Source organism: Cyanistes caeruleus, chromosome 5 (genome assembly GCF_971803275.1).
Source record: "Cyanistes caeruleus chromosome 5, bCyaCae1.hap1.1, whole genome shotgun sequence".
NCBI lineage: Eukaryota > Metazoa > Chordata > Aves > Passeriformes > Paridae > Cyanistes > Cyanistes caeruleus.
Window position 1 is genome coordinate 27,355,657 of NC_141705.1, and position 10,653 is coordinate 27,366,309.

The 10,653-nt window shown below is 44.6% G+C and overlaps 1 protein-coding gene across 2 annotated transcripts; it reads left to right on the top strand.

Moving 5' to 3' along the window:
* Positions 1-3,729: 3,729 nt before the first annotated feature.
* On the top strand, positions 3,730-10,595 carry SRD5A3 (steroid 5 alpha-reductase 3). Of its 2 annotated transcripts, none has more exons than XM_086889952.1 (5): positions 3,730-3,985; positions 6,871-7,022; positions 7,446-7,643; positions 8,708-8,830; positions 9,230-10,595. In XM_086889952.1, exons 1-5 carry the CDS (start codon positions 3,768-3,770, stop codon positions 9,487-9,489), a joined length of 951 nt encoding a protein of 316 aa, XP_086746078.1. In that variant the 5' UTR covers positions 3,730-3,767; the 3' UTR covers positions 9,490-10,595. The 2 variants fall into 2 exon arrangements, with proteins under 2 accessions (XP_086746078.1, XP_023781547.2); XM_023925779.2 differs by having other exon boundaries at positions 3,731-3,985; positions 7,449-7,643.
* Positions 10,596-10,653: the final 58 nt, after the last annotated feature.

Genomic DNA, 10,653 nt, shown 5'->3' on the forward strand with positions numbered 1-10,653 from the left:
CTAGAGGGAGCGACTCGCCTAAAAAATGGGGAAAATCGTCACCGCACATGGTGTCACACAATTTGCCGCAATTGTACAGCACTGGGGGGAAAAAATCCTAGAAAGAAGGGCTCTCTTTTGCTGCTGTGCAAACTATTTATACAATATGAGCAGTAGCAGCGTAAAACTTCCATCTTCATCTCAGTTTAGCTTGAAATTATAAATGCAGACAGTTTATTTAAGACAACCAACTACTGATTCCTTTTCCCTTTAAACAATATCCTAGCCACACAGCTGTTCTCCTTCCCTTCTTCCTCCAATTATCTGAACTCTGAGGAAATAGCCAACAAGCTGACCACTGGATCACTGATGCTAGACCCTGCTTTCCTGTAGCAACAGCCATGGCTGGAGCCAGCTGGCGTGGAGGGTGCCTTGGGCATCCAGGAAGCACACACTCTATGGTCAAGAAAGTTCCACAGCCCTCCGTAGACCACCAGCTTTTCCAAATGATCCATCTGAAGTCTAGCATCTTCCTGTGTAACTTAAATCTGCTCTGCACTAGAGCAGGATAAGGGCCAGCATCCACAAGCAAAGGAAGGATTCAAGCATAAACCTAAATTGTTATAATTCTTTCATCATTAAATCTGCCACCTACAACCTGTAGGTTTTACCATGATTACAGCAGTGACAATAACTTGCAGGGACACTGTGGAGCTTGAGGAAGAGTTGCTGACGGGTGGGCTCTGTGACCCTTTCATAGTACATTAATTTGAGTAGGTGTTGATCAAAACATTGTGAACCACAGCACTTTCCTTTAAGCTTCTCCACATGAACCAGGGGTTGGTCCACAGGCACAACATTCATGCTGTGGCTCATATTTGCCCCATAGGAAATCCCATATGGCAGCTGTGCTGAAGCTGATTGTTAGAATATTAAAATACACCTGTTCTACCTGTTATGGCTGCAGTTTTCTCAAACACTAATTCTCTCCCTTCCCACCTTTGTGTCCTTGTAGAGTGCAGAACAAGTGTTGGATCATACCTACTAAATCCCTCTTTGCCTGGTTTGGCTGCTAGTAACACTGCAGTCAACACACCACGGCTGCCAACACAGCTTGCCATATAGAATTAGTGCCTCATACACTCATACCCACACGTAGAAGATTCCTGGTCTTCATTCCTAAAAGCTTAGCTCATAAAAGAGTTACTTTATATTAAATATTTGGTAGTTCACCTATCTCCATGAGAGCTATGCCTCCAAGGTTCTGGGCTGGATAAATTTGGAAGATTATTGAAGTGCCAAAAAGTTGAGTACCTGCCACCCTAAACAGGAACATGGCAAGATGCACTGCATGTCTTTGGGTATGTGGGACTGTCCTGCTGGAGTGCTGCTGTCATACACTAGATCTATTCCCCAGCAGTACACCTGTAGGCACTCTGGCCTTCACTGTCTCATGGGCACTGTAACAGTCACATTCCTTATCCTTCACTTTACAAACATCCCCAAAGCCCAAACTCTACAGAAAAATGTATCTTGAGTGCAGTGGAAGCCAAAGATCCACTCAGTCTGTTGCAGAGCCATGCCATACACCCAGCCAGGAGTCTTTAGACCATCATTTCATGAAAATGGCAACTACACTGGCCACCAGAATTGATGAACAAAGCTATTTCAAGCTTTAGAAGGTTGCTGCTCAGACAAAGGAAGGACTTGCTTTATAGGCTAGGCCATTGCTGCCTCCTGTCTTATCTGTCTTGTGGAAGCCATAAAAGGAGCAGACTGCAGAGACAAGAGTGCAAGGTGTCTCCTTTTTGTTTCACAAAGGAGATGAAGCTGAAAAGAAAGAAGTACATGTGCATGTTTTAGACACACTGCAAGAGTGGACAATGTCCAGTTGAGAGGAATGTGATGCAGAAGAGGACAGGGTGCCTCAAGTCAGGACCTGCAGAAGCACTTTGCAGCTGTGACCTGCAGGCTGTCACAGACAGCTCCTGTGCCATCACTGCTTGCAAAGCAGGCATGGCTGCTCCCTGCTAACACATGCCCTGCTCTGCTGGAGCCAGTCATCACAGCAGCATTTTGGAAACATGGCCTTGTGGAACAGAGATAAGCAAAGCAAAGCAGCTGCTGGCTGAGCTACCCAGCTGCAGGGCTGGGAAGTAGGAATGGTGACACCCCACATCCTGCCCAGCACCACTGGACATGCTCTCTTTCCCCTACCCTCACCAGCTGGGGGATTACCCACACATAGTCAGCTCCTTCCTCTCACTCCCCAAAGATTTACACCCACCTGATATATTCATCTTCTGCTAATTACCAAAACCATTTGGCCATGAAATCCTTGAACTTAGGTTTCAGTTTTAGAGAATTGACAAGAGAATTAGACTGAGCACCAAGCATTGACATAAATGAGATTGAATTAAACATATTTATTATAACTTGTCCTGCAGATAGAACTAGAGAGCTACCAACACATTTTAGCAGGATATGTGAACTTCAATGATTTTTCCCCAAAGCAATGTTACTGACGTCATGAGTGCTTCAGGAGTGCATGTGCTGCTTTGAAGGATTCGCTGATAGGATTGATTAAAGTAGTCACATCTCAAAATAATTTAGGGTTTATATAGGGTTTATACCTCTGCTTAGTAAGGTATATTGGTAATATATAAAATTTGCACCTCAATGTCCTCAATGGCCCAGAACTGAATACAGCCTCACCAGTGCTGAGTTTTGAGGGGGGACAATCCCTGCCCTGTTCCTGCTGGCCACACTATTGCTGACACAGGCCAGGTGCCATTGGCCTTCTTGGCCACCTGGGCACTGCTGGCTCATGTTCAGCTGCTGTCACCAGCACCCCCAGGTCCTTCTCTGCTGGGCAGCTTTCCAGGCCCTCTTCCCCCAGACTGTAGCACTGCAGGGGATTGTTGTGACCCAAGTGCAGGACCTGACACTTGGCCTTGTTGAACCTCACACTACTGGTCTTAGCCCATCGATCCAGCCTGTCCAGATCCCTCTGCAGACCCTTCCTGACCACCAGCAGATCAGCTCTACCACCCACTTGACGTTATCCACGAATTTACTGATGGCACACTCGATGTGTGCCATCAACACAGATCAACAATAATGATATTAAACAGGACTGTGCTCAATGCTGAACCCTGGGGAACACCACTGGAGACCGGCTGTCAGCTGGATGCAGCACCATTCACCACCACTTTGGGCCCGCTACACCTGTCCAAGCCGTGGGCAGCCAGCTTTTCCAGGAGACTAGCGCGGGGAGCGGCGTTCAGCCTTAGCTGAGGCCCGGGCACACAGCATCGCGGGGGCGGCTGCAGGGACAGCACACACAGCACACACAGCACACAGCCTGCCGCAGTGCCGCCGCCTCCCGGGGCCCGGCTTTTCCCGAGAACGGGAAGCGGAAGGCACAGCTCGGCCGGCGGGGCGGGCCGGGGCGGGGCAGGGAGCGGAGCGGGGCCGGGGCGGGGCAGGGAGCGGAGCGGGGCCTGGCCGGGGCAGGGAGCGGAGCGGGAGCGGGGCCTGGCCGGGGCAGGGAGCGGAGCGGGAGCGGGGCCTGGCCGGGGCAGGGAGCGGAGCGGGAGCGGGGCCTGGCCGGGGCAGGGAGCGGAGCGGGAGCGGGGCCTGGCCGGGGCAGGGAGCGGAGCGGGGCCGGGCCGGGCCGGGGCGGGGCAGGGAGCGGAGCGGGGCCTGGCCGGGGCAGGGAGCGGAGCGGGGCCGGGCCGGGCCGGGCCGGGCCGGGGCAGGGAGCGGAGCGGGGCCGGGCCGGGGCGATGCTGGCGGCTCTGGCCGCCGCCTGGTCCCTGCTGGCTGCCGCCTTCCTGACGGCGCTGCTGCTGCTGCTGCTGCTCCGGCGGGCCCCGGCGCCGCGGCCCGGGGGCGTGGGCCTGGTGATCTCCGGCCTCTTCCAGGACCTCATTCGCTACGGGAAGACGAAGCGCGGGAGCGGGCAGCTCCCGGGCTGGCTGCGGCTCCTGCAGGTGCCCAAGAGGTGAGCGGCGGGCCCGTGAGTGCCTCGGTTACCGCAGCGCCCGCAGAGAGCACGGCGGGGTTTGTATCTTAGACTTGGGCTCAGCTGTGCGGCAGTGTTACTCTGGTTCTGCAGATGGGGAACCGAGGAGCGTAGAGACTGCTAGCGATCGGACAGAATCCGTGCGTTCCAAATGGGAATAAAAGCCTAATCCCTTGAATCGCAAAAGGTCTCTAAAACACACCTCCGCAAGACTCAGGTCGGGCACCTGGGAACGCGGAGTCCTGAGTAACTGTGGCTGTGCAAATATGCTGCAGCTTGACTGTCTTACACCAACTCTCGATCGTTGTCTTCTCCCTTCAAGGTTTCTTTTTGAAATGTGGCAAATAACAGCATGGGAACACAGCAGTCTAGACCTTGCATTAACAGTCTCTGATAGGGCAAAAGAACCACTGCGTTATCCAAATCCATCTTAACAGATGTTTGATGAGACAAAATTAAATACTTGTATATGTTTGGATGTTTAATGATATCTACTTTAATAGATTTCATTATTAAATTTAATTTCAATGAAATTAAATAGATGTTTAGTGAAACCATGAAAGGAGGTGCCCCTTCCCCCCCCTTCCATTCACAGTTTTTTATATGTTTCTGGTTTTATATATCATGGGATTTCTTCCTTCTTAATCCGCCGAGATTTATGACTTGAACTAGTCTTTGACTTGAGCATAGGCCAGACAGGCTCTTGCAAGGCCGGCAGGACAGGACTGGGAGGCTACTTAGCCTGAAAATCTCATCTCCCCTATTGTAACAATCTCTGACACATTTTATATACAAAGATTTAAAATAAAATGTTGGAAAAAAAAAAAAAAAGTTTTGTGACACAGTGTGTTATTCATGGAAAGTTTGTAATGTAGTATCTTGGTTATCAGGCATGATGCAGAAAATACCCAGGGATGTGTTTAGAATGTGCAGTACCCTGAGTGAAAATAAGGATTCATAAAGGCTTTGTCTTAATCACTGTGTACTGCAGGTTCATGTTTGAGTTGACCTTTCTCCAACAGAAGTTTCCCAATACCTCTTCTTAGGGAGATTGGTATCTGTAGAATGTGCTTTTTCAGGGAATTGGTCTCAAGGTCTCAACATCTACAAAGCAATTCTGGTGCTTAATCAGTACACTTGTACATGAAGGAATAGAGAAGATCTTGAAGGTAGCTACCAAGGTGTTTACTATTCTTTTCATCCGTGTCTTGTTTTCCAGACAAGCATTGTGTTTTCACTAGACTGGACTTGTTTTTAACTTTGGCATTCTGTCTTGTAAAATGTTGTGTTGCATTTCAGGTTGGTTTGGCAAATAGTGAAAATTCTTCTCCCTGAGGAGGGATGGCACGTGTACTTACTGCAGTGCTGGTTTGATCTGTAGGTCAGATATATGCCCAGTGTAATTTGGATTGCTGAAAGCTCAAAGGGTGTGTCTCTTTTAAGTTGCCAGGGTTTGTTTGTGTGCTGGTAGCAAAAATCAATATGTGGAGAAAGTTCCCTGGCACATGATATGAGTCAACTGAGTAACAGGACTGCAGGGAAAGAGCTTGAAACTTGGAGGTGATGGTGAGTTTTTATCAATATGCAAATTCTGTTTGTCTTAGAAAGTGAGGGAGAGGGGTTAAATTTTAGTTCTGCTGTTGCAAATCAACTGACGGGATGTTGCAATTTTTGCTTGGTAGGAGAAGGAACTGAGGAGAAGTCATAATGTATAGGGAAAGCCAGCTGCTAATGTGCAGGTGCTCTGGAGCATGCAGGGATGCTCCCTGCTGCTGTGATTCTGACTTGATCTCTTTTGTGCTCTTGAGAGATGCCTGAGCTGCTCTGGGAGGGGTCACTTTCACTGGTTTCACTGAGCAAGGGGGTTGTACCCCATCACTGCCTCACGAGAAGAGTTTGCACGTTCAACAGAAATATGGTCTTCCCTTGACTATACAGTTATATCCTAGTTTTGTATCTGTAGTTACATTGCCAAGGCCATCAGCATCTTCCCGTGGGACATATTTTATCTCTTTGCAAATGTTTCCAGAAGTCCTGATTTTATTTCACCGCCAGAAGGACTTTTAATTTTAAAAGAAAAAGGAAATACTGGATCAACTAGTTTGAGCTGGATTGTAAACAGCAGTATATTGCTGGATATTGTGAACAGCTGTAGGCTGTTTAACTCAGACCAGTTACCCACCTTGACTGTAATGTCCTGCATTTTGGTAACGCACAGTATGCTTTTATGAGTGTTTTATGGGCTTGGGAGGTTCTTTGTTTTCTTAAAAAAACCCAAACATGTGTCTTGCCTTGTAATCATCCAGCAGTGCTGATGGTCTCTGCTTTTTTTCTATATGATTGTTGCAGACCTTGAATTTGCAGAAGGACAAGACATTTTAATGTAGAGCAGGGTAATTCCTTCTGGGTTCCTTTAATGAACTTTAACATGTCATGTAATGCACCCACTGCAACTGAGAAAAGTGGGAGTGCTGTGAGGATAGAGCAGCTTGGAAATAAGCAGAAAATTAACCTGGATGTGCTTTGACTGGTGCAAATTATAAAGAAAATACGATGTATGCCATGATTATTTGTAAGCCTTGAGGAATACTTTTGCAATGTGCAGATTACACTGTTTCCTCTTTAATGCAGCTATGGTTTGTAAGGTAAGCTAAGTTAGATGTTATTTCAGGCAACATTTCACTGGAGTAAAATGTGTTAAGGTTAGTCCTGCTTGGTCCCACTGAAGTCCTGAGTTCTCTACTTGGACATTTGATGTGAGCACCAAAATGGAATGTACTCACCATCAGACAAGCATGCCCTGCAGCTACAGTTCCAAGGAATGATGAGGACATTAATGAAAAACCTTTTCTTTGTTCCCACAGATGGTTTACTCACTTTTATGTGGTTTCTGTGCTCTGGAATGGTTTTCTGCTGATCTGTCTTTTTCGAGCTGAGTTCCTTGGAGAGTCACTTCCATTATGGATTCGGGACATGCACCATGCTCTTGGCAAAGATTCTCAGAGCAAGGACATGGGTAAGTACTCCAGATATTATAACTTAGCCATATAAATATTAAAAAACTGTACTACCAACGCTGTGCTGAATTAATATCTAAGTGCTACTTCATTGATTGCTTTTCAACTACCCTCCAACTGACTTTCCTGGTACACCAAATACCTTTGAAGATAGAAATATTTCTAATTTATAGATATGATGGCTTTCAGCAGTCCTTTTAAAAGAAAGGGCCATTAGCACCTTCTGGAAGAAATCTTTCTCTTGTCAGCATTACCTCACCTGAACAAATATTTTTCCCAGTTAATTTAAAATGATGGTAAAATTCTACTGTGAGAAGAGGGAACAACAGGATTTTTTTAAAACTTAAACTTTTTGAAAACATTTAACTGTCAGGGTTAAATTGTTCATTCCTGTATCAAAGTTGCTGGTTTTTATCCGTAAGCAGATAGTGAGCACTTCTCTGCGCTCCTGGTTCTCTTGCTCCTTTGGCTGCATAGCTGTCGAAGACTTGCAGAATGCCTCTGGACCAGTGTGTTTTCCAGTGGTGTCATCCATATCATGCAGTATTGCTTTGGACTTGGTTACTACATTGCTGTTGGCTCAACTGTGCTGTGTCAAGTGCCTACTAATGTCAGGAATGGTAAGTGCCTGCTTAGTTATCATCAAAGATGCAGTTTTGCTCTCATTTGTTTCCATTGTGGCAAATGGTTTCATAGAGGGCTGCTTGTTTGAGAAGTGTGTTAACTGATGAGACATAAAAGTACTTCCTGGCATAACTCAAAGTCATTACATTTCAGTATATCATACAGTCAGCCAGCATTATACACAAGCACAGACAGGGACACACTTTCATCTTAATCTTCAGGGCTATTTGCTGAAAGAATATAGATCATATGCTTTGTGAAGGACAGTAATAGGTACCAGTTCTCAAATGCCCCTACAAAACTTCAGTTCTCAAACTGGAGTTCTTTTGTTGTAAGTTTTCCTGCAAGGTGAATCTGCAAGGCTGTCTCAGCCACCTACTTTTTCTTCCATGGAGAAGTTGCCACTGCTCTGCCTTGACTCAGGCAGTGTCTTCTTTCCCTTGGTACTGTAATGTTTCCATTAATACATGAAAATTTTGTATTATATGACTTGTTTCTGCCAATACATTCCATTGGGTCTAACAACTGAGCTGCTAAATCCCCTGCATAGATGAACCATCAGCTGGCTGTAGCCTCCTCCTGTGATTAATTTTTGTGAGGCAGTCATTACCAAGTTTGGTGAAGTTTTTAAGCACTTTGAGCCATGTTGGGCAGGGGGTGATATGTAGGTGTGTGTATCTATGTGTATCATGGTGAGGAAGAGAACTGTGTGCTTGCATGTTGACCTGAGCCATAACATGTTTGAATAGGATAACAATAATTACAAACAGTGCTGAATATGGAGGTCTTAGACTACCAATTATGTATCGTTGTACATCACACTGTATTTCAAGCTGCTAGATTAATAACTAGGTATTTTAGTATACAGCAGTCAAGAGAAATGAGCTACTAGCTGAGCACTTAAATGAAGCAGGATTTAAAAGCATCTTTCAAGGAATCAGAGGCTCACTACTAGAATTTTGTAAGACAGTAATATTTGAAAAAACTGTATATAGTGTTTTGGGATGATGCTTAGGAAGTCACTTCCTGGTTGTATATTAATAAAACATGTTTCATTCAGGAAAAAGGCTTTCTGTGCAGATCTGCTGGTATCACATTATAGGAGTTATGATGTACATTTGGGCCTCTCTTCACCAACATAGATGCCTTGCAATTCTAGCTAATCTTAGAAAAAGCAGATCAGGTAAGATGTTTCATTTCAGTCAACTATTTACTTAGGTGGTTTTTTAGGCTTCTGTAGGTTCTAATACCTTAAACATGAGTGTTTCTCAGTTCCTGTAGTGTGTAGATTAAATGAGGCTGTTTGGATGGCTAAACTGGGGGGAAAGGGTGTGGTATGTCTGTATATATAGTTCTGTAAAATTTAAAATGAAGCTCTATCTTCTAACATCTTAAGGATAGACATGGTTTCTGTACTCTGTGTTTGCACAGCCAGAGGTGGCATCTTCTTTCATTAAGTGCAAGGCTGCCAGATCAGATGGAGGTGGATGATGATGATTAATAAGCATATTGTTTTGTAATTGTGAGGCCAAGAGTTTATTTAATGCATTTTCCCAATTAATTTCTTTCTGTTTGCTTGCAGGAAAGGTTGTAAGTCTGAGCCACAGCGTGCCTTTCGGAGACTGGTTTGAAAGCGTTTCTTGCCCTCATTATTTTGCAGAGCTCCTCATATATGTTTCTATGGCCATCACACTTGGAATTCACAATGTGACGTGGTGGTGTGTAGTGATATATGTTCTTTTTAACCAGGCACTGGCTGCTGTTTTGTGTCATGAGTTTTATCAGAAAAACTTTAGCTCCTACCCAAAGCATCGAAAAGCTTTTATACCACTTGTTTTTTAGATATTTTTTTCCTAAAGTATGTTCATGCAAACTTGGAGTATAAGAGATTAATAGTTTATTAAAACCAAGGTAAAGTCGCACACTTTCTCTAATTCTACCTCAAAAGCTCATAGTTTTAATGACAGTATCATTCATGTAACCAATTTGTGAGGAAGTGTAAGGTCTCTGCATATCATGCAAGCTAAAAAGGGTTTCCTGAAGACCTTGATTTAAAGTGGAGAGATCCTAATTGTATCTTTCTCTTTTACAGTTTTATCTTATGCATAAAACACTTGCTGTTGTGCAGCAAGTCCAAATTCATATATGTGAAAACTACTGAAAGGAGGGAATAATTTGAACTACTCTATTTCATGTCTTGACTGCTATTTAAGCATATTTATTTCTAAGTCTCTTTTCTTTGAGTCACTTCAGAGGGAGGCAAATTGTGTATCTTTCTGTGCTTCCCTGGTGACAATGAAAACCAGCCACTGCTGTACAACTGTAAGCACGAAAAGCGATAGAGAAAGCTGCAGTGGTGGAGTGACTCATGCTCAGCAGTGGAGATAAACAGACCCATTTGCTGCATTATCTCTTCTGCACCAAAGTGGTTTTGTTCGTTGATGAAGACCACTTTATCCCTAAACTGGGAAAATAGCAGAAGGTTCTCTGACTAAAAAGACAGTAGAAGAGAATTTGCAGAAAATTAATGTTCTTTGTTGTGGTTCTGTTGTTTCCATTGTGGGTTATTGGAATCCCTCGTGTGTTAAGAGGGAACAGCTGTGCAGGATCATGATGACCACGACTACACTGGCTTTTAAACAGCTGTAATGAACTGCCGAAGCAGAGCACACAGAGAAAACAGTACCTGACAAGCATTGCAAAGAAATTCTTTATTGGGGAGATGATGTCACTCTGCACAGAAACATTTTTTGCACTTAACTGTTTAGTATTTTGGTGCTTCTCATGATACTGGTGTCAATGATCAGTTTGTGTGATGAAGTTATGTGGGTGCTGGTGTTTCAGCATGTTGTCTACTTACATGTACACATTATTTTGTATACAAGAAGTATTTTTATACACTGAAGTATATCTTATGAATTGCCTAATTAAAAGCTTATTACACTGTTTCCATTCTGTATGGTTTCTCAAAATTTGGCTAATTTGAAAAACATGAGCAATCACTTT

Coding starts and splice junctions, on each gene's coding strand:
- SRD5A3 (XM_086889952.1), top strand. CDS start 3,768: ATGCTGGCGGCTCTGGCCGCCGCCTGGTCCCTGCTGGCTGCCGCCTTC. Junction 7,023..7,445: donor TTCTCAGAGCAAGGACATGG/GTAAGTACTCCA, acceptor TTTATCCGTAAG/CAGATAGTGAGCACTTCTCT. Junction 8,831..9,229: donor TCTTAGAAAAAGCAGATCAG/GTAAGATGTTTC, acceptor GTTTGCTTGCAG/GAAAGGTTGTAAGTCTGAGC.